This window comes from Pungitius pungitius, chromosome 12, assembly GCF_949316345.1.
Source record: "Pungitius pungitius chromosome 12, fPunPun2.1, whole genome shotgun sequence".
Classification (NCBI taxonomy): Eukaryota; Metazoa; Chordata; class Actinopteri; order Perciformes; family Gasterosteidae; genus Pungitius; species Pungitius pungitius.
In genome coordinates, this window is record NC_084911.1 from 9,398,177 (window position 1) to 9,422,041 (window position 23,865).

Below are 23,865 nucleotides of genomic sequence, written 5' to 3' on the forward strand. Positions count from 1 at the left end.
CATGACTGGAGGGTATTTCCACACGTGGAGGAGAGATCGCTGACATCTTTCTTTGCTTCTATTTTGTCATGCTGGCAGTGCAGGTGCATGTGGACGGAAAGACGCCTTTACGTGATTCATTAACCTGCATTTTCTCCTTTTTGTGTTTCCACCCCGGAAACGTCCTCCTCTTAATCGCCTTTTAGTTTCTTTCCACAGGTGACTCGTTGTGCGCCCGCCCTCCTTTTGTCTCCCGTCCAACCAACACCCTCCCCCCCCCCCCTCTCCCCCCTCTCCCTGCCCGCTGCTTTCCCAGAGAAGTCACCCTGTTATCGGCAGGGTCTATGAATAGCACAGGGTTGGAGCTGCGAACCCCCCCCCCCCCCCCCCCCGACATGGCTCATGTCTCATGCATTACTCCTGCATGCAGAAGCCCAATTCCCAAAGTTACGATTGGTTTCCTAAAAAAACGCAATACCAGCATGTTTTTGGAGATTTAGGTTCCATATGATGCATGTAATGACGCCACGACTGTGCAGGTTAAATGCCCTATGAATACACATAAGGTGAGCATGTGTCGTCGTTCTACTGCTCTTGAGATGAAAACCATGGAGCTGCTGATGAACTGTCATGTTCATGTGCACTCTGACCACATTTGTTCCACCTTTTCCTGCAGCAGACAGAGGCCTGTACTGTATATTCATCCAGAGAGTGCAGCTCGACGGATGCAGCGCACAGATAAGCCTTCTTGCCGAGGTCAGATTCTTATGTTCCCAAACGGTGGAACGTGTTTACGATCCAGTGAGCGGCAGCATCATCATCCTCCTCCCCGTGTTTCTCCCCCATGCCACGTCTCCAATAATACACCAGGGACAACGAGCTTAGCAGTGACAGGCCCAAATCCCTCTTTCCACAGGACTGATTTCTGGATTAAGGAGGTGAGATCTGAATTGTATTGTGTTACGGGGCTCACGCATCTTTTCACGCATCTTTTCTTCTGCGCTGTGCATGGAAATGGGAGCGTTTCCTTATTTACACAGATTTAGAACGATTGTCGATGGGCCATCTGAAGCTAACAACAAGGTTTGAAGCATGGGAGAAGGCGGAGAATAAGAGTTATTATTGTGGTAAACCCCCTTTCATGGAGGGATTTTGGGGCTTCATTATGAGCAGATCACCTAAACAGAGTCTCATGCATGTTTTGATTCTTGAAAAGCATGTTGACTCAAGGCAGGGTGGATTTTTTTTGTGTCTATATTCAAGCACAGCAGATTTGGAGCCATTGCTCGCCCACCGCTTTGACAGATTTTGATGCAACAAAAAGGTTCGGAATATTTTCATTTTTAGCTTGATTTTTAAAAAAGACAACCTCTCCACTCCTTTTTTCCTCTCCCACTCTCCTGTCCTCTTGGACCTTCCTCACGCCCGTCGTCATTTTTTCCCTCATTCCATTACCGAACCTTGTTTTGACTTTCCAAGTTCCGCATTCCTCCGCATGGCCCGTCGAACCGCTGGAAGAATTCCTGCCCTGTGATTATCCTCTCGTATTTCATTTACACACACACACACACTCACAGAGGACACAATAAATTAACGAAATGACATGTACTCTTTTATTACCTCGGAAGAAAGGTTTATTGTCTATTTTTGTAGGGGGTTAAATTGATTTATGTTGCATTCCAAAATGTCCAAATACCATTGATTTGCTTTTGAGAAACCAATCTTGAGAGTTTGTGTTGTTTTTTTAACTGATACTGTATTGCAGGCAGAGCATGTGTGTGTGTGTGTGCGTTGCTCAATGTTTTCCTCTTTGTTGGCCAAATTAAACAGTGCTTTATTGTGTATTTATTTTATATTGACTAAGAAATTAACTGAAGAGCAAATAACAAGATGCTGGAAATGATGAAATTCTAAACAAATCAAGCCGAAATTTCCTTCACGTTGCATCTGCAGACGCTCCATGCATTCATAATTATGGCAAAACAAACGTTTTGTCTGAAATAACTGTAATTTTTGCCTGAATGAATAAACAAATCAAAACTGTTTATGTATCTGGAGCAGACACACGCGCAGACAGACACACACACACACACACACACAACCTACCACTTGACAGTGTGCGTTAATTGTGTTGAGCCTCAGGGCAAAAATAACATTGCACCAAAGATGGGGAGACAGAGTGTCTTCTGTTTGTCAGCAGACTACGCCTTTCTATCGAGACAAAAGGACACATCATTTTTTTTTATAGAACAGCTGTATCTCTGTCTAATAATGTAAACTGATGTCACTTATTATATATTACATACAAACACGGAAAATATGTTCTTTCTTTTGTCATCTACAGCTTAAACCCACCAATGAATCCCAATAGACAGTGTTTTCATTACTATATGATTGTTAATTGCTAATTAGGCCGATGTAGCAACAGACCCCTGTGAGAGGTGATAGCACTGTGTCGGTGTACACAGAATAATTACAGTGGAAGGTGTTGGATGAGCGTGTCAACATCTGCTTCCTGTGTGTGGCTGCAAGAAAAGAAATCTCTTGTACTCATCGGCACGGCGTTATTTGTGCCAATGTTTCGTGGTCATTTGCTGCAGAATAGTGGATTTCAAGATTTGGGATCCAGGACGAGAGAAGGTTTCACTCTGTGAACCTTTTCACACACAACAGACACTTCCTTCCTCTTTATAGGAGCTTGTGCCAAACTTTACTTAATGTAAATAGTATTACTGAGCGTTTATACACATGCTTTTACTATTGCTGTTTTTGTTTTCAGGTCTTCAATAATCAACGTGAACCATCTAAATGTACAAATGCAGGAGGAATTCCGGAAGTAATGCAATGCCTGGTAAATGAAATATTGTTGTATTGTACCTTTGGTTTATCTGATGTTCCTGGAACACAAATACATATCCTTGTTCCGCGGTGGTTTACTACACCTGAAACCACCTCCCGTTAACGTGCTTTAAACACTTAAGTGTCAGGAATTCTAACAAGCTAAATGTCTCGGAAGTAACCAGTAAAACCGGATTTATTTCTTTTGGCACCATGTGAACAAATCATTTCCATTGTAGCTCTCTGTTCTTCTTTAATCCCTTCTGACATTAAAGCAAATGTCTATAGGTTTGAGCTTTGGGACTGCGGCTTGTCTGTGAACTGTCCAGAACTGTTCTGGAAGCACATGCTGGTCTAATGGATTTGTTATGGTTGTAAATTACATTCAACAGAGTGCCAGAGCATCAGCACCACTCACACGGGAATGAGCACTATACTTGAGAGCCTTTAAACATTAGATTCAAGGATTTACCTGCTTTGTAGGTGCGCACGCGCTGCCTCTTTATTTTCACCTCCTCTCAGCAGGCCAAGTTGAATAGATATGCTTTTTCTTTTTATCCTCATTTTTAAGTCCACTCCTTATTTCTTGAACTGACGATTTATTTCAAAATCCCGAAGCTACACAACGTGAACACGTGTTAGATTCCACTGTGATTCTCATATGCAGAGCTCGAGTGCAAGAGTTGGCTGTGCACATGTACGCAAGCATGCATACGCGTTTTTAGTGTGCGTGTGCGCGCGGGAATGTGTGTGCGTGGCCGTGTACATATTTAAACTGTTGATCGTGCGAGTGGTGTGAGCATGCAGGCTGATTTTAACCTGTGCCTCAGCCTCATTAGGCCTGCCTCCGTTGCCATGGTTGTCTATTCGAGCAGCAGAGATTAAAGGCTCATTTACATGTGAAAGAGGAGAGTGGTTAGAGAGAGAGAGAGAGAGAGACTACACTCTACTGCACTCTACTAGCTTTAGTGGATTCTGCAGATGAGGGTCTGATAGGGCGCAGGCAAATGTTTGCAGAATCTTTGACCAACATTTTGACCATCTAAGTGTGTGTGTGTGTGTGTGTGTGTGTTTGTGTGTTATCAACTTGCCTAAGGTATATAATATAAAATATTGTGTCAGCCAAAGCATTAGTTCGTAGCCTCTAGTCATAGTCTGCCTAGAAACATCATAATCCCACCTGGATGGAGACGCAGCCCATCTAACACAACACTTTACTCTCTTTCCATGTTTACCGTCTATCGCAAAAAAAAAAAAACACATTGTTCACTGTTTTCTTTTGTGAGACAGAGGGATGTTTTGCATATTGCATGTAGGCCAACATCTGGCATCCTGTCAAACCTGATTCTCTAAAAAGCATTATACATTAAATGAAGGAGACCACTAACTTGTACGTTAGTTGTATTGTACATTGGTTGCGGGGGGAAATACAGTAAAATAAGGCCACGCTGGGAGGAAAGGTGATGCCGTAACGTGTAGGCCGAGTCATTGTGGCACTTTGTTGTTCACAGACCTGTGAGGTGGACTCAATGAGTAGCATGTCATTACTACTCATGGTTCATTGGAGGCATGAGTCATCTCCTTCTCTCTCTCTCTCGCTCTCTCTCTCTCTTTCTCTCTGTAATGTTCACATGTACCAAAGCAGGAAAGACAAAATGGAGCACTCTGTTTCACTCTGACTCACTCCACCGAGGCGTCGCTGACCAAAACACGCCGCGAGATCAACCAGTCAGTGTGTGAAACTCACGCTGCAGCTGCAAGTGTGAATGTGCTATCTGCGCGGGGCGACGGATTCACAACGGACCGAATATCCAAATAAAGTATTTCACTGGAGGCAAAGATGCACAAACAGATGGGTGGACTCCGTGACTTGATCCGCTCCATGTGCAGCTTTCACAGCGTCCGTCCACACAGGAAAACTCAAAGCAAATGAAAAGTCTGCTAGCCACATTTTGACATTTTTAATAAGCCGAGTCGGAGGGCTACAGGCGGCAACAGACAGCGAGGAGAGAATCTTCTCTATGAATATTAATGTGTGGTACGGGGGGGGGTGGTGAGGGGCTGAGGGGGAACCAAAGCCTCCTCCAAATCCTTCGCAGATAAACTGAGAGGGGAAGAGAGATGATTACATGCATGGTTTTTTCACAGCCCCCCCCCCCTGCCCCCAAATCTCATTTTCTGTAGTGCATTTTAATGGGATCTCACACACACCTCGGCCCCGTTAAGTCTCCGGATGCCGCAGTTAGAGCGGGGGCCGATGAATTCACAGCTCCCCCCTGATTTTTGTTACTTCCACGCGCGGCCGTGGCGCGTTGTCTTCACTTTCACGGTCCTAATGCGCGCACGACCCGGGCCGTGTCGACCTTTTTTGTCTTTGTGATGCGCCGTATGGATCACTGTCATTTAAATGCAGGCTCAGACAATGGAGAGCTGCGTGAGATGGATGAGACCAGGCGCCGAAATAGGAATCAAAGTCATTTTCTGCCGCGGATGATGGAAGAGGTCAACGCTGCAGGCCCGCGGGGGGGAAAAGATTTGGACACGTGTGACGTGACAACACGAAAGAGAATTACTTCATATGAAGAAGGATTGGCCCTGTTTGATGAATTCATTCAGTACTTTGCAGGATTTTAAGGTTAGCTAATATACCTAAAGCAACTTTCCGTGTTTTCTGTATCGCATGTTATGAATTCCTGTTTTGGAATCGGAGACTCGGCCATTGATCTCAGTGCCCTCTCCTCTCCGTCTGCCTTGTGTTTATTGCTGATAGGCATCAGGGTGACCTGAGCACACACCAGGGACTGTTTAATTACACACACTTTCTCCACGTGCCCATCAATAATCCAACTGATGCTATCATTCATGTGGCCATTTCAATCAATACCTTTGAGGGAACGGCAGTCAAACTGTGGGGTCACATGACTGAGGCATCACATTAGTTTTATGGCATCGTTACGCAGATCATTTTACTATGTGGAGTTAACCGGACATTCAAATTCAATTTGTTGGATAAAGGGGCCATGCATTAGTTTGTGGGTAGCGACCACGTCCTGTTGGAGAGGGATTTTACAAACTTTGGCAGCTTTGGAAACACGGAACAGGGTGGAAATCATATTTCTAAGTTGGTCGGAAAAATTGAATAAAGAGCCAGATGAGAATCTGTAGCTTTCTAAGGGCTGATTCACTCGGTTCATTTACTCTAATGGTAGTAATTCTCAGACTATTTCTGCCTGAAAATGTTTAATTTCAATGTGTTTCAAAGTACCCCAGTGTGTAGTTTTAGACCTCTGGCCCAATGCCTAATTTTATCTTGCAGTTGTTGTTTTTTTTAAATCTCCTTCCCAGAGAATTATCTTCCGTTTTACGCTTATTAACAGTGTCATTATTCTGAAATATCCCCATAAAGAGCTACAGATTCGTAAAAAATGAAATGAGCGCTCTATCAATGTGAAGCATCCATTGGTTCGATTATCGGACTTTTCAGAGAGGACTGGTGTATGTGGTGCTAAACGGTCTTGTCCCTCTCTTCAGCTTCAAACATGTGTTCACAACTCCTGGTGTGTGTGTGTGTGTGTGTGTGTGTGTGTGTGTGTGTTGAGAGCAAGTGTCCGTGTTTGCACTTGTATGATAACCAAAAAAAGGTTGTCCTTAGTGTCTGTGGTGTGTTTGCAGAGGAACAAGTGATCTAATCTACGGTCCAGCCAATACTTGGGGGCCCCGATGCTGAAGCCTTTTCCTTCCCAGCATGCCTTGTTGGTGCCTTGTTTGTGTCCCTCTAGCTGCTCCCATGTTCCAGGACGTGTTAGAGCATCAGAGGCATTTTGGACGTTGTTCTCGTCCTCATTCCCCACGAGACTCCTCTCCATCCAATCAGTAGGCAGCATCCCGATACAACCAGGAGCTTGTCTCACGATTTGCATCAATTTGACTCTGTGTGTTTTTTTCTCCACGAGCGATTGCATGTTTTTGCCTCACTGATATTATTGAAACCCAGCGTCAATTCTTTGTGATTAATGACACCCAGAGCTACAAAAACGCTACAAACGGCCTTCTATCCGCATGACCTTGCGAAGAAGATTAAAAGGTGTGAGCGCAGCTTCTGCGCTCACAAGCTCAAAAGTGTTAGATTGGCATCACACATCCCTGCCCTTCCTCCAGGCCCTCTGTTATCCACCGCACTGCTCAACCAGGCAATCGAGCATTTGCAGAAAGATGTTGCCGGGACAAGCCTATGGAACTGTGATCACCTACATTATTCACTTTCAGCCACAGCCCCACTGAGAGAGTGTGTGTGTGGCTTTGGCTGCATCATTATAGACACACGGTGCATGTGTGTGCAGTTTCTGCAAAGGTGTGAAAAGTGCCACGGTGTAAAATAACACTTTTTTTTTTCCTGCCCTGAAGGAAGCTAAAGTTTTGTTGCCAGCGCGTCGTCCGTGTGCAGAAATGTCTTTTGTTTTCAGCCATTTCCAGCCACACGGATCAATGAAAAGACGAGGCTCATCCGGTCGGATTGGAGCGTGTTCACACTGAGAAAACTGGATCCCACTGACAGCTTGTTAATGATCTGCTCTTCTCGGGCTGCACAAACACAAAAGGGGCTCTTTGAAAGCAAGCCTCGACCCAAGGAGTTGGCGAGAGCTTCACATTGACGACGGCTCTGAAGCTCCGGACACGGGGGTGGGGGGGGGGGGGGCGGGGGGGGGGGAGACAACCTTCTCTTTGTCAGTGTGGGGTCGTGGGGTAAAGCTGAACAGCCACTAACTGTTACTTTAGCTGTTGCCATATCTGGATGTGCAGTTTTACCACCCCTTATTCCCCACTAGGAGCGTCCACGTCCGCGCATGCCCCAAGGCTAGTGGTGGCGGCAATGATTAAGCAGGATTAGCTGTCAATCCTCACACCCCCCCCCCAGCGAAGCCAGGTTCGCAGCACTTCAGAGAGGGGTGAGTCATTGAGGGATTGCCAGCCGTGTGACAGATAAAGACGAGAGACGAGCCACTGACTGACGGAATGGAAAGTGTAAACACAGAGGACCTCCGGGCGTCTTGCCTTTTGACATCTGTCTTTTTCTCTCCCTGTCCTTGCTGGTGGAGGTTTTTTTACCCCTCTCATCCTGTGAACCCACCCCCACCCCCCAGCATTCTTCTGTGTAACCATTCCTGTCTCCTCTGCCCAGTAGGAAACTGCTGTCCAATCTATAAGTCATGATAACAACCGTCTTCCTCCTTTCCTCCTACAAACAAACACACACACACACACACACACACACACACACACACACTGTGACACGGCCAGTGGAAACCTCCTCCTCGCTCAGAGCGTGATGTTAGACGTCTGCTTACTGACAGGTCTTGCCATGGGAAAAACATGCATAAGTGTGTTTAAGTGTGTGAGCTCACACCCACCGCAGGGACCTCGCAGGCAAATCAGCATACCCGTCACCGTGTTCCGCGAGTGTGTCAGCACACGCTAAACACACAAACACAGCTGTAGTTGAGCAGCACGTACAAAAAAGAAAGAACGCCTTAGTTTAAAATGGATTTATTCTTTAATGTCGGGTTAAATTAGCAGGATGATGCAACATTTATCTACAGTATGTAATGCATCTTTAGTATCCATCTATTCCTTTTTGCCAGAACTCTGTACTATACACACTATAATTTGCTCCCCCATCGTTCAGGCTGCTATATGAAATGCCCACTCTGCCCGTATGGCCTGTGCTATTGATTTGCCATTATGTTGCATGTGGAAGAAAATCCATGGCTCTCCCTTTAAATAACCATCACATGAAGACGACAGAGATATATCATGGAGAAACCATATCGAATTTGAACACATGGGACGCCCCATGTAAGCGAGGCAATCGTCTCTGCGTCTTATGTCTGACAAAGACCGAGCTGGGGAATTATGTTAAGCTTTGCTGATTCAGGCTTTTCTAGAAAACCTGATCTTGGGTGTTGTTGTTGGAAGGGATTCCTCCACCAATAAATCTGCATCTACTCATATCACCCAGTGAGGAGACGTATGGTTTATGATTTAAAGTTTCTTCTTGACCTTGGAAATTGTGATTTGACAAAAGATATTCTCAACACAGTGCCCTTGGCTGCCTTTTTTCAGGTGGAATTTTTAATCATTTTAAAGTTGTCTATCTGCGAACTCACTGTCCAGCCAGGCTCTTATTACATTTAAAATTTGATTGAAAAGGTTACATACTTATACTATACAATACTGACGTGCATTAAGAGTGTTGTGTGAAGAGATCTGGTTGTAATTGAAGTTTAATGTCAGATGGAGCATAAAATCTACATTAAGAAGTTGTTTCAAATCTAGAAACAATCTGATAGTTAATTCAAGCGGTTGCTTTTAAAATGACTGTTTTCTTTGTGTTTCTTTCTTGCCTTCCACTGAAGCTTGAGACTTTGACCTTTGGAAGATACCCTTTCCATTTGTTTGCTTTGGCTAAACTTCAGAACTCCTCTTTTGAACACAATGGGGACTGTGATATTTGTGAGGAAACATCTCATTGGAGTCAGCGTGAAGAGAGAGCAGGACAATTACAGCAAACAACTTCTCTTTCCAAAAGACATGTGAGATTTGTTTAAAGAAGAGATTTGGTTTTAGATGTTTAAATGGGAACCTACACTTGAATTGAGTGCTGTTACAGTTTGCATAGATGTGTTTTTCACCCAATACCCAATCAATACTCATATGTGTTAGTGAAGACTGTATTTCGACCTCAGCAACAATTCAGCACATGCACCAGACAAAAGGGCTGCCTGTGCCGTTGTGTTCAGGAAGAGGTCTGTCTCGCTCTGATGTGGCGAGCTGCAGTACCTGCGACACAGTTCCTGTGTTGAGTGTATGCGCGCTGGTGACAAGGCAATGAGTGAGACACACACACACACACACACACATGCGCACGGCCAGCTCTGCCTCCATGGGTCCCGACAGGCCGCCATCAGTGTGGAGAGAGAGAGGTGAATATAAAGCCATGCGAGTGTTATGACTGGAACATTTTCCATATTGTGATTGGGAAGATATAGAAGATGGGTAAATATTCAAAAATATTTGAATACATATGCTGGGAGAGGGAAAGAAAGTCGAGGGAATAAGGATACGAGCTAGAAAACAATAGATAATATTGAGCTGCAATGTTTTTTCGCTTATAATGTGATTTTGAAACTGCTGTGGATGGCGGTTTCTTAGTTATTGTCACCTTTTTGCAGAAAATGGCAACGTCGCTTTGCCCCAGCGCGAATGTAAATTTTAAATCCCTGTTGTGCTCTTCGCGCCAGTAAAGAAAGTCTGCTTTATCTCTCAGCTCCTCCTCCGAAGCTCCTTCTCTTTGCTCTACACGGAGCCAATCAAGAGAAGGAGAATTACGATAAAAAGGAAGAAGGAGAAGCAGCGTCGTCCAAATTTCCATATAGATAGACGGGCACATTAAAGTTGTCTATCTGCGAACTCACTGTCCAGCCAGGCTCTTATTACATTTTGATGGAGAGATGGCCGCTTCATCTACATCATCATCTTGGATCCCGCCCCCCCCTCCCTCCCTCCCCACTTCCAACTGTTTCCCTCCCTGTCATGTTCCTATCTGCCCCGGACACTTGATTGTTTCTGAACCCGTGTTGACCTCACAAAGAGGAACCTGCGCCTGGTTTTCCTTTCCGCAGTTTGGTCGTTCCTGGTTCTTATTGCTCAATCGGGCCCCTTCTTCTTCCTGTCGAAGCTGCCGTTCACCAATACTCTGTGGTGAGGAAAACAAAGGGGAGGAAGAAGAAGAAGAAGAGTGAAAACCAGAAAGCCAGCTCCTCATCATGGTGCTCCCAGGCTTACGTGTAAATTAAAATGCAATTAAAACAGGCAAATAAGCTGTTCCCTGGAGGTGGGGAGGGGCGGAGGGAGGGGAGGAAAGCGAGGAAAGGGCTCTCAGGATAAGGGCCTGCGTCACTCATCATTAGCATGGCATTAGACTGAAGGGAGCTAAATCTGAGCACTGGGTCACAAGCACATTTAGGAGGAGCTGCGGCTGCTACTGCAAGGTCTCCATGTTGGTGAAAATAGCCGCCCCATCCGGTGCAGAGGGAATTGTTTCTGCCTCGAACAGGCAGAAATCCAAACAATTATTCAGTGGGTTATTCAGCTTTTGTCCTCCGAGGCGTACCATTGTGTGCTTACTATTGTGTGTGTGTGTGTGTGTGTGTGTTTTTTTCATGCACAAAACCCCGGACAATCCACCCTGGATGGCAGTGAATAAATAATTTCCCCGTACAGTGGCACCCCCCCCCCCTCCCCCCGCCGCCCCTCACTGCAGCTCAACGCCGTATCCACAAGTCGTGCATTCAGCCGCATTCTGACAGAATTCCACTGCACCTCCTTCCTTCCTCCGCCCCTGATCTCGGCCCTCACCCCGAACACCACCCTTGAAGCCTGGTGTTCCGTGTAGGCCCCCACCCCCTTCCTCTCCTCGCCCCCCCCCCCTCTCTCCAACCTCCTGCATAGGCTCCCGGGTAGAGGGGGGATCAATGGGGGAAGCTTATGTTGGTGGTGGTAGCGGGTAGGGGTGCGAGGAGGGGCGAGAGAGGGTGGGGGGGGGGGGTGAACCCCACACGACGGCAGCCTTGCAGGCAAGCAGGCGGTGGGGGGGAAAAGGAGGGGGAGCCCACCCTGGCAGAGGAGCACCCCTCTCTGTAGACCTGTCGCCTCTGTACAACAATGGCCGTGACAATGACACTGAAGGAGGAATTTCCGCTGCGCCCCCCCCCCCCCCCCCACACCCACCACCCCATCTTCCAAGTGCATTAAAATCTGCAGCAGGAAGATGAATGGCTTCCTAATAGCTTTCATTTGTTACAATTATCATAATTAAACACATGATGTCAGGGGCGGACAAGGGGAGTGGGACATTTCTGTTTCAGCCCCTAAAGCAGAAAGGGACAGCAATTGTTACAGCGTAATTAGCTTGGACATCATACAGCACATTTACATCATTGAGCTTCTGCTGCTGCGCTCATTCACTTTCCATCTTGTTTATCAGCAACAGTGTGAACCTTCATTTCTTGTGTCTTCTTGCCATTTGTGAGCGTGTTTCCTCTGTGTGTCCCATGCTACTTCAGGCTGTTGGACAGTGGGGCTTAATGACCGCCTGCTGAGCGCCGCCAGAATGGACTGTAGGGCCCTCTCAACATTTTTGCAACACCCCCTTCCTTCACCTCCTCTAAACCCCCTGTTCTTGTATGCTGTCCCCCCAAAGTCTTTTCTTCCCATGGTCGCCGTGGAGGAATGAACAGGACTTTTCTCGCCTTCCGTCTCCTTTTTTTTGTCCCTCTTTTTCGTCTTCCCACCACACCTTTCCCCCTCCCCCCCCCTCCCCCCCCCACCCCCCTCTCCTTTCCCGTTCCCTCAGTTGGCACTCTTGGCACCGTTGGGTGATTGGGTGCCAAGGAGGGGAGCCCCCCCTGGCTTCCCCTTGAGCCACCATTTTGTGGATTTTCTTCTCCAGCGAGCCAGCTGTGGGCATGCACAGCGTTTGTGGAAGGGAGCGACGAGGAGAATGGCAAAATAAATGTTTTTTTTGCGATCGTAAAAAAAAAGAAAAGGAAAAAAAAGGGTCTGAAAAAGGCTGAGGTGCATGTGGTTTCTGCGTTAGACCGGTTCAGAGATCAGGACTCAACCTGACCCCGGGCCTCTTACGGGCACAATTACACCCCCCATAAAACCACTCCTCAAACATTGTGACAAGCCCACTGTTTCCTCTCGTTTTCTATGTAGAACTAGAAGAGTGTTAGAAAGACACCCTTAAGGTTTCTGACTTTATTAGACACGCCTTTCCTTCTGCGTCCAACTAGAAACTCTGTCTTTGATGGAAACAAACCGACATAAAGCGAAGCCATTTGTTTGAAGAGTCAGGGGATGAGAAACAGACCGGCTGACCCTGAGTCATCCTCATGTTTTCGATAACAGCTCGTTTGACCTTGAGGGTGTAGGAAGGACACAATAAAAAACGAAAGTTATTCTGCTTTTTTCCAAAAGCACTCCCGCAGCCTTTTGAAGAAAAAAAAAAAAGAAATACCAAAAGGTTTAAAGCAAGGACAGTCACTAAGTGGAGCGAGTATGTGTTACTCATTTATTGCCATTCTCACACCGCTGATAACTGAGTACAAAAAGGGGAGACGCACATCCAGAGCATTTGTGCGAATGAGCCTTTTTCACAACTATTTATCGATCAAATCTCCTGATCGACACGGATCGACTATGATCAGCACCCTGGTCGTTTATTTCTGTGACTATTTATTTGGGTGTGTATTTAGTTTCAGGCAATCTAAGTCCGAAGCTGTTTTCAACACCTTGAATGTCAAAGTCACATGTGACAAGTGCCAAAAGGGACACGTGGTTACCTGAGCGCATTGTGCGTCCCGACCGGGGATTACCAACACTGTTAATATTCCTATTTATAAAGAGGAAAATGCGATTATATTAAAGACGTCTCATGGTGCTCGGAGGGGATTTGATCTTCACTTTTTAAGATGATCCGTCATTAAAGCTTCAGTGAGAATGGATCTCTGAGAAGACTCACAACTCGTCAGCGAACCAATATGAGATAGAAGAAATAAAAGCCGTTTAAAGAACGAAAGGTTTACAATTCCTCCAACCTTCATGCATTATCTCTGTGAAATAACGAGTAATCGTTGGTGTTGCCGACGCGGTTCCACTTTGGTCCTGCCAGGTGATCTAAGCGCATTCTTCTAAAGTCCTTTGATTTATTTTGTCGTTGTAAGATTAACCAAATACATTTTATATCACATCGAGCTGTGATCGGATCAGAAACTCCGACCGGCTCAGCCGTGGGGTTTTATAAATGATTATCTCGTTCTTGACGTAGACTCGCATGTGCGTCATTCCCTTCAGCGCAAGCACCAAATGAAACATAATTTGTATTTTGGGTACCTGGTGAACAAACAGAGCTGACAAAGAATACCTCACATCTCCAAAATCTCCTCTATAACGAACCCGGATCATTTGGGGTTTGAATTTCAATTCGTTGCTGCATCTGCACAAAGACCGACAGAAAGAATGTTTGAGGAAACCTCGGCTCCTCCGAGCCATCTCATTAAGATCTCGTTTGTTTGTCACAAACTTAAATTCTCTCTCTCTCTCTGTCTCTGTCTCTCTCTCTCTCTGTGTCTCTCTTTGCGCGTCTCCCTCTCCCCTTTCATGCTGTTGCTAGGGAAGCAGGGCGTATGCGCTCCCTGGCCGCGGCTGAAGGGCAAAGGAAAAACGCAGGAATTAGGCGAAAATACGCAGTTTTAATCGAGCCACTTTTCTATGTTTGAGTCTTTACCCCCTCCTGCACCAACTCCGAGACAGAAACGTGGGAATTAATGAGTGTAAAATGCCATATATTGGCGCTTTTTCTCTATTGCCTTATATGGCAGGGCAGAGATATATCGTGCCTGTATTTAATAGGCTGGCCGCTGCCGCTCTGCTTAGAGGCTTCAGTTTAACCCTTGTGCTGCTGAATTATTTTTGGAGCACGCGAAGCATCGTTTTTTTTTTTTTTTTAGCTTGTTCGAATCTCTTTGGACGCCATCCATGCAACACATTCAAATGAATGACGCCTTTTTGAGGACGGCGTATCACAGACTACACATAAGAACACGCGTTTGGTGCACGAACGCGCGGTTTCTCTCGTGTTTCCAATTAAGCCCCCCATAAATCCGATGACTTGACGTTGCTGACATTTACAACACCCGGTACATACTCACCGGTGATGTGGTTTATGCTTGTGGATTTACATTGTCCAGATGCAAATGGGCAACCAACCGTGCAGCCGATGATCGGCAGTATAAGGCAGATGTTTGGATAGAAACACGCTGAGCGTTCTGCCACCATTAGAAAGTTGCCACAGGTAGGCGGATGGCTGCACAGCAACTCTCTACTCTGAACGTCAAATTGATGTCAGTTGAGCCCAGGGGACATGGCACTGGTTTGACGAGGAGTTTGTGTGACCTATATTCGCAGGGCGCTGTCAGCAAATCGAAGTGCACGCCGCCGTCTGCACAACGGTGCTGCTTTAAGGGGATTGAGAGTAAAAAGGGGAACTTGTCTTTCATCAGTGCCTCGGTTTTGAGAGAAAAACAAGCTGCGATAACTCACTGCTGTCACCTTCAAGGCTCTGTGTGCCTCCTGCTAAAACAGCGTTGACTGAAAGATGATTGGAGACATAACTGGTTGTTAAATCTCGCCCAGGTCGCAGCTTTGCTGTATTGCAATGCCTTGATGTGGATTTTTTTTAAATGTCCCGCTTCTATTCTAAAGTCGTGCTGTTGATTAACATCTACACATCTAATGGACTGGAATAAACCTCAACCACCCAAAATACTTTTCTCAATCGTGAATAGTGTATCCGCTGTTGGAGCATGCCTTACTATCGAAACAATCTATACACTGCACGAATAGATTGTATGCAATGGTGCTGTAACGGAGAGGTGGGGATTGATTTGAATTTCCAGATAGCCCTCCCGCAGTCCAGCACGCACGGGATAAAACCCCAGCCTCTGAGCAAGGTCTCTTCCTCCCCCTCCCCTCCTGACGTCATGCATCCAGCTCAAGCTATTGCACGAAAAGAGCTGCTTGCAGCCGCACTGTGAATATTTTGTACGCTCATAGCCAGGACTGTGGAGTGTCCAAAGGAGAGAGAGGGAGCGAGCGAGCGAGAGAGAGAGAGAGAGAGAGAACGAGAGAGAGCGAGAGCGAGAGAGAGAGAGAGAAGGAGAGGTGGGGGGAATACAGTTGGATTTGGAAACAACTGGAAAACTACCAAGCGCGCATAGCACGCACCAATCGGAAGGCACATCGACGGTGCCCGGCCAACATTTCACCGACTCCCCCCGTCCCCCGTGATCGGATTCAGGCGAGAATGGAGCTCCCCGCCGCCGGAGAGCACGTCTTTGCGGTGGAGGGCATCGAAAAGAAGCGCATCCGCAAGGTAAGAGAGGGAGCGCGTTTGCAAACGTTGAAATGTTGCGTGAAATGCCTCGCGCCTCACCAGATTTTTCCTTCTCCACCATCACAGGGAAAGATCGAGTACCTGGTCAAGTGGCGAGGCTGGTCTCCCAAGTAAGTCTTTTTGCAAGCACCGTTGTATTAAATGTCTCCGCCCTAATAAAGACAAACTGGTCATTTTGCATCCAAATTCAAGTGTTTTTGCTTTAAAATGCCATTCCACCAGGGGCGTGCGCGCACAGAGTGTGTGGTGGTTCGTGGGCGAGTGTGTGTGTGTGTGTGTGCGTGCGCGCGCGTAAGTGCAGCGCGGTCGGTATGTGTATCCACGGATGCCTTCACTAATTTATGCGAGGGATGGGGGGGTAGGCACAGCCATGTAATCCCGTTTTAATTATTTCTGCTCTGCCAGCGAATTTACGAGACAGTGGCGCTAAAATGGCCGACTGTACGTTGATGCGGGAGGACCGTTTGGAGAGCACATACAGCCACATACAACTCGTCTTTGACATGTTTTGCTCTGCGGTCGCATGTCCTCATGGTCGTTCCGCTGTTGCAGGAATGTGACTAATGGCTGTTTGGCGGTCTTGAAATGCAAACACGCACCTCTTCCTTTTTGACGTCTTACCTGCGCACCCGACACTTGCGGAGACGTGGGAAGAGTGTGTGCTCGTGACGGACAGACCGTGGTGCCCCGCGTGTCAGCTCGAGGAGGGAAAAAAAAGGGGAAGTTTCTACTGTGACAGCTCGCTGACAGTTGCTCTCTCCTCTCGACAGATACAACACATGGGAACCAGAGGAAAACATCCTCGACCCGCGCCTCCTCGTCGCCTTTCAACACAGGTGAGAGATGTGGACTTAGGACAGGCCGCGCAGGGGCCACTTCAGTCATGGCCATATATGGGCATGGGAGGAGGGGCGCTTCAGTAACTCTAGTACTGACCCCCCCTCCTCCCCCCCCTCCCCACGGGACTGTCTCCCAGGGGGAAAGGTTGGGGATGTGGGAGTAAAAAATAAAAGATCCTAAATCATACTGATAGGAAAATGGGATATGGATGTAGAGGTAAATTGTTACAAATTATCAATTCGTGACGTGATTTTGCATCAGGAAGCGGAGGACTCAACAGCATGCCATGAGAGCAAACTGAAGTAGCTCTTTTGTTTTTGCTAGTAGGTGCACAATGGACCAATGGAAAAGCAATGCTCCGCATGTGGATTACGCTACAAATATTTGGCATAATAATTGTATTTGTACTCGTTTGCAAGTGTAGGGTTTAAGCAGGGCAGGTGCTGAATCAGCAGCTGCACCACAGAGCCCCACTGTTTTCATTCAGGGCGCAGGACACAAGTGCAGCAGTTTGTTGTGGTTTCATGTGAGGGGGCCAAGCTGCTGCCCGGTGGGATTCTCATCACTGTAACGATCTTGGAGCCACGAGCTTCTGCTTCTGGCGGACTTCGTGACGCTTTCCATCCAAATCAAAACAGTCTGCTAGCATTGAGGCATCGCATGCAAACGCTTCCAATGGTGGGTCAAGAGCAGGCTTAATGGGGGCCCACAGGTAATCGGAAACACGTCAACGCCAGAGGTTGAGATGTTAATGAATACAAATCCTGCTGTCATTGTAGCCCTGTGGCACGTGCACAACATCTTGGTCTAGGTTGCTGGACTCATGAGGCCACCGGGCTGCTCGTGGGACCGGGTATAGACACGATGACTCGTGAAAGGAATTCGCATTTCTGAAGAGGCTAATTGACACGCAGTGCTCTCCGGCGTTTCCAGTGTGCGGCTCTCCTATTCCCCCGCAGCCTGCCCGGCTGGCTGTGTGTGTGTGTGTGTGTGTGTGTCTGGCTCTTCGCTGATGGTCATGGAGTGCTGCCTCTGCGCCGTGTGTGTGGATTCCTCTCTGCTCCCAGAGGATGGGGGAGGGGATCCGACAAGGGAGGCTGTAATTGCCAAATCTTCTGTGAATAGGGGTCACCCCGTTGGACGCTTTTTGAAATCGCACACATTAAAGCATTAAAATGTAGACTGTTTATTGTGGCAATTTTCTGGCAGCTCTGATAGTTTGAACATCTGCAGCGAGAGGCCTACAATGGGCTGATGCCTGGTGAAGCCTGTGAGCAGCCGGCCTTCACCCGCCCGCCGCTGGTTATTTATGAGCCAATGATGAGTCAAGGTTTATATGGGGAGTGATATTTCACAGATAAAGCCGAATGCGCTGTCTAGTCAGTACAACAATAACATGATCCCCCCTTCCTCTACAAAAACAGTTCCAAGAATTGTTTGTTATTTGTCCGATATCCATTCCCTCTACATCTTGAGCGCGTGTGAGTGTATAGGCGTAGTGTTGCTCAAGGGTGGTGGTTTGCATGTTTTCAACAGAAGCACGTACCCCAGAAGTTGCGTTGTATTTATCCTATTTCCTCCCTCATAACTCTAATTAGAGCTTGAATGTAGAAGGAAGGGTGTGCTGCGGGAGGGAGGATTTTTGAAAAGACAAGGAGAGATTTTTCCTGCTGCAGCCTTAATTGAATCTCTCCTGGATAATGAGAATGTGGAATGGGCCTATTACCATGGAGAGCTATGCAAATAAGGACCATAATGCTTTGCAGCAGGTCACACGTGGGCATTCATTAGTCTTCCAAATCTAAATTCCATTTTTGACCTTGAATAGGTAGAAGAAGATTAACAAATACTCAAAATGTCCACCCTGTCATTTTCTTTGTCATATAATTCATTTTTTTAATCCAGAAAGGTAAACACTGTCAGTTTTAATGAAATGTTGCATATAGAAGACAATAAAATGTAATTACCGTTTTGTTTTTGCAGAGAGAGGCAGGAACAGATGTTGGGATATCGCAAACGGGGGCCAAAACCAAAACATCTTTTACTCCAGGTAATCATCTTCATCATTCATGAGCTGGGAAACGATATGAAAATGTCCTGCTTTTCTAAACCTTCTTATTAAAAAATGTTCTGTAGAGGGCCAACAAGGTTTTTTTGTCAGGTGTTTAAGAGCTGCAGACAGCGTGGTCACGGTTAATAATGGATCTCTTTGAGAGTGATGGAATAAAGGGCAAAGAACGGGTGGGTTCCCACAGCTGGATTTGTCTGCTCACTCATCGTGAAACAGGGTTTTTTTGCCTGAGGTTACGCAAGCAGCGCATGAGTGCATTCATTTTATCTGCATGTTCATTATTTTTTTATGCTAAACAGCTTCAAATGCAGAAAAAGGAAACTAGCTTTACAGCACCTTCGTTGGACCACGTAAATCTGTATCTGGAGAATGCTTACTTTCATTTCCCTGTTTACTAAAGCTAAAAATAGGGGGCTGAAAGTAGCACTTGCCTCGTGCTTTGACTATTTTACCTCTGTCCTTTGCAATGTGATTATATGTTTTGAGAGACTTGTAGCCGATTGCTACGCAGCATCTCTCTTTTCAGAGAGATACCTCTTTGCCAGAGTCACACGTGGTCAGCAATCAGGGGAGAAAGCGTGACATGGTTGGTGGCACTCTGACCCGAAGTCAAAGCCAGAGCGTCTTGTGCGTTCCGCTGCAGTTCCCCTTTGACAGCCCGGAGGGTCAGTCTGTGCAGGAGGAGGGGGAGGGTACAAGATGGTGGGAGGGAGGTTGCAAGCTGAGCACTGATTGGCTTGTTTTTTTTCCATTTCCGAAAGGCTTCCGCATCTTGTAAACTTTCTTGTTTTCAGCCTGTAGGTTTGCTTATTTTTTACTGCTGTTTGAACTCTGATCTTAAAAAGGTGCATTTTGGAAAAACAGGCTCACGAGGGACAAATAACCCTTATTGTGTCAAGGGTATTATTCAAGCTTTGACTTGAAGACCACAAGTGTATCACCTAAAACTGTGTATTTTAAAAATAGTGCTTGAAAGATATCCACCCGTGCCAGGAAAGATAATACACAAATTGGAAAGTGCTGCATTGTGGAAAATGTGAGATCTGGTCTTCATAGAGTTTTTCATCATTCTTTTGTTAAACTGTATCTTGGCAGATCCCACCACCAAGGGTAATACTTAGAAGGCCTATTTTCCTTTAGTTATTACTCAAAGATCCCAATAATACAACCCTCTTTATTATTTTTTTGGCTCACTATATTTATTAGTTTGATGTAAACAGAGGAGATGTTAAACTTGGTGTCTTGTCTCTCTCTTCAAGGTACCCTCATTTGCCAGACGATCCTGTATCCCTGCAGGGTTTGAAGACTCATCTCAGGATGCGGAGGCTGTCCTCGTGTCCGATCCCGCCTCGGCCCAGCGCCCCCAAGCTCAGCAGTACCAGCTTAACAGCAAAAAGCACCATCAGTACCAGCCCAGCTGCCACGAGGTCCTCGCTGACCAGCCGATCAACGGCAAGAAGAAGTTCATCTACCAGCTCAACAGCAAAAAGCACCACCACTACGAGCCTGACCCGAGCATGTACGACGCACAGGCTTCCAGGCTCAAAGAGGTGGTCAAAGTCCAGGAACCGGCCAGTAAACCGGCAAATCCTGGCTGGAACCTCCCGCTGGCCCTGCAGCAGAAGTGGGTTCGAGACAAAGACACAGGCTGCTTGAGCAAAGTCAAAGAGTTGGCCGTGGAGGTCAGAAAACCAGCTGTAAAAGACGCTGAGAGCGAACATGCGCTCAAAGCCAATCCTAAAGACGCGACCCTGCCGAGCTCCGTCAGCGGCAAAATGAAGATAATCAAGAACAAAAACAAGAACGGACGTATTGTTATTGTCATGAGCAAATATATGGACGGCAACAAGGCTCACGGAGCCAAGGGTAAACACAGCGAATCGCCGAGCGACGTGAAACCGCAGAACACCAAACCGTCGGAGAACAATCCAGCACACGCAACCAAATCCGCGGAGCACCCGGAGAACGGTATCCCAAAAGAGCTCTGCAGTGGCAGCTCCCTGCCCGCCGCAGAGCACCCAATAAAGTGTTCCCCAAAGGACAGGCATTTCTCCAAACCGTCACCAAGCACAGCAGAGGAATACAACACCGAGGTGGCTCGTGGTCAGGCCGATTTACCGGATGACCTGCCCCTCCAGCTGACCGCCGGCTCTCCGCTGACGCCCTGGTCTGTCGACACCAGCATCCCGGCCCCAACATTAGTGGAGATAAGGATCCCTTCTTTTCCCAACGACCGCAAGCGAAAGCTATCAGATCCCGCTGAGGACAGGAGCGTCTCCAAAACCTACCTGGCTTCCAGAAGCTTCAGCGTCCCCAGCACTGTGGTCACGCCACCGCAGGACAAGCCCATGGACCTCCATTGCAGTGGCACGCGCCACAGCAGCACATTTGCATACGCGGCTGGGGACCCTGGCAGCCAAGAGGAGCCGATGGATCTCAGCTGCCCAAAGAATAAGAATCAGGGGGACATGGAAATACCGGCGGAGCCCGAGCCCGCCGTCACCGACCCGGACCGTGTGATAGGAGACACGCAATCCAAATCCACAGAGGAATCTAAAGAAGCAAACATCTCCCCTTTCATGGGAAATATAATAATCACTGACATCACAACAAACAGTCTCACGGTCACGTTCAAGGAATTTGTTTCTTTCTGAGAAGCCATTCGTGAAATAGGACTACCAGTGACTGATACATCCTGTTACATATGTATATATGTAAAAAGCTCAGAATTTTGTAAATGTTGAAATTTATAATTTATCATTCAAATTTAATATGTTTCTTAGAATGTTTTATACTGTAACTCCTCTGTGACGTCGTAGCCAAGAAAGTGCCCTCGAGGATTTGAGCGAATGCATTCAGGTGGATGTGTTCCACTTTAAAAATACTGTTTATTTGTCGTATGGAGCCTAATGGGATACTTTTGCTGTTGTTTTCCTATCTGCACCGAACTTATAACCTGAGATGTATGAAGGCGTATACACATTTCTTATGAATAATATCACATATTTTGGTCCTGATAGAAGGTGGAGAGGATGTTTTTGAGTATATGGTGATCAAAGATCAATTTAAAAGCACTTAATTACATATTCATATGGTGGTTTGTTTCATTACGAGGAAAGAAACAGCTGTTCTATTGAAGTCTTATTACACTTTTTACTACAGGTTTCCTTTGAAGGAATTGGCATATGTTGTTTAATGTTTTGTTTGTGGCTTGTTTGAGAAAACAGGATAAGCTATAACATGCAAATCTACAAAGCAGGTGTGTCTGGTTACAGTGGAAACACGCACCCACGGTATGTGTCAACAACCTGAAAAAAAGTGTCCCGGTCCTTTCTTCTTTTGTCAGGTTTTGATCTTGCCTTTGACATGCAACAAGGCTGTCGTTGACTCTGCCGTTGCAACCCGACCCATTGCTATGACACACAATCATCTATTTGTCATCTCAAAGACCTGTTGCCATAAAGCTGTCATTTATCAAACGTGTGACTTCCCGTTAAGAAAATGTATTGATTCACACCATAATTAGATCATGATTTATTAACTTATTGTTGAACTCACATATTGCTGGAGTTTCTTTAAAACACATTAGCTAGTCGCATTAGGACTCTCCTAATGTCACAGAGAGTAGCGATATTCATCTCATTTTGCTTTTGGAGCTCATTGTGCTATCTGAAAAAAGAAAAAAACACGTTATTGCTATTTGCATTACTACCTGTGAGAGTAACAAATACGTTACACAGATTAAATGTGAGTTGTGAGGCTGCCTTTGTGTACTGTTACAAACGAGCCAATGAGTGCAAGCTGTTTTGATTATGCTGCTGAAAATTCAAATGTCGAAGCTGTTGGATGTAACCTACATTTGAGTCTAAATTGCCTTCCACGCATGTTTGATGCAAACCAGTATGAATGCTGAAATGCTATAATAATAATAATAAAAAATATAGCATCATGACGTTTAATTGTTATGTAATAAAGATGCTCTCCGCATCAATTGTTTCCATTGAACAGTTGAAAAGAGATTTTGAGTCCGTTAGCTCCTTTTTGTTTGCTTCTTTTCCGCTTCCTGATCATTCTCGCACTTGGTTCGAAATCAAAATGATTGATAGAGTATGTTCTACCGGGGGTTGGTGGACTTACTGCTGTTGGCACATCTTATTAGATGGTATGTTTCACAATAAAGAGAGAGAAATAACCACATGTGTTTATGCGTTCCTATTTTATGGGCTTGTCTATCCTTTTTTTAGTGTTCAGTGAAAGATTTATGAATCGCTGTTCCTGCCCTGCAGTTATTCCAAACCATTTTTGCTGATGCAGCGAAGGAATGGAACAAGAAACACTAACTTGGTTGTGAACCGTGAATCGCAAAACAGATCATGTTGCATAATCACAAACGATCCTGCACAAAGGGCCCTCTGTATAACTGCACCGGCTACTTGTCTTATTAAAACCTTAGCCAAGCATTATTTTCCTACTGTGGCCTCGAGCAGGAATGTAAACAACATGTTATGTAACTCCCAGATTCTTTCGAGAAGAGGCACGGCGGACTGTATTTGTCCGTCGTGCGGCTGATAAGTGCATGGGTCGTCCACGAGAATGTGTGTGTGTGTGTTAGGAGTATCAGTTATATGAAATTAAAATAAGATGGTGCTGGCATTTCCGGATCATTGTTGTCAAAGGGTAAGATCAGCCCTCAAAAGACAAGCTTAAGATACTTGCTGCATATCTCGGCTGACCTTGCACGACATTTCTGTGGGCCTCTCTGTCTGTCTTGTCTTGTCAGTATGGTCCACATGTTACTATAACTGTATTATGTTGTGAATTCTCTTCACACATTGCCTTTGTGTCCCCGTTAGCTTTGTTTTTTTCGAAGCAGGGGTCAAAGAACAGATGGTGCTGTGCAGATTGTAGGCCCCTGTGAGGTCATTTTGTCATATATGCCCATGAATGTCCGAATCAAGGCAGTGAAAAAAAGAGAATAATTTAAAATTAAAACTGACTTGACTTAAAAAGGATCAATAACGGCCCTCTAAAAAGGACTCTGATCTGAGAAATGTTTGTCGTTATACTGGAATCTGAAGCCTGTCAAGAGTTTTTAGGTGATAAAAGGCCTGTGTGTGTGTGG

General features: G+C 46.1%; 1 protein-coding gene across 1 annotated transcript; it reads left to right on the forward strand.

Moving 5' to 3' along the window:
• Positions 1 to 13,990: 13,990 nt before the first annotated feature.
• cbx4 (chromobox homolog 4 (Pc class homolog, Drosophila)) lies at positions 13,991 to 22,956 on the forward strand. The gene is made up of 5 exons (XM_037476953.2): positions 13,991 to 15,811; positions 15,899 to 15,942; positions 16,603 to 16,668; positions 18,656 to 18,722; positions 20,003 to 22,956. Exons 1-5 carry the CDS (start codon positions 15,743 to 15,745, stop codon positions 21,395 to 21,397), a joined length of 1,641 nt encoding a protein of 546 aa, XP_037332850.1. The 5' UTR covers positions 13,991 to 15,742; the 3' UTR covers positions 21,398 to 22,956.
• Positions 22,957 to 23,865: the final 909 nt, after the last annotated feature.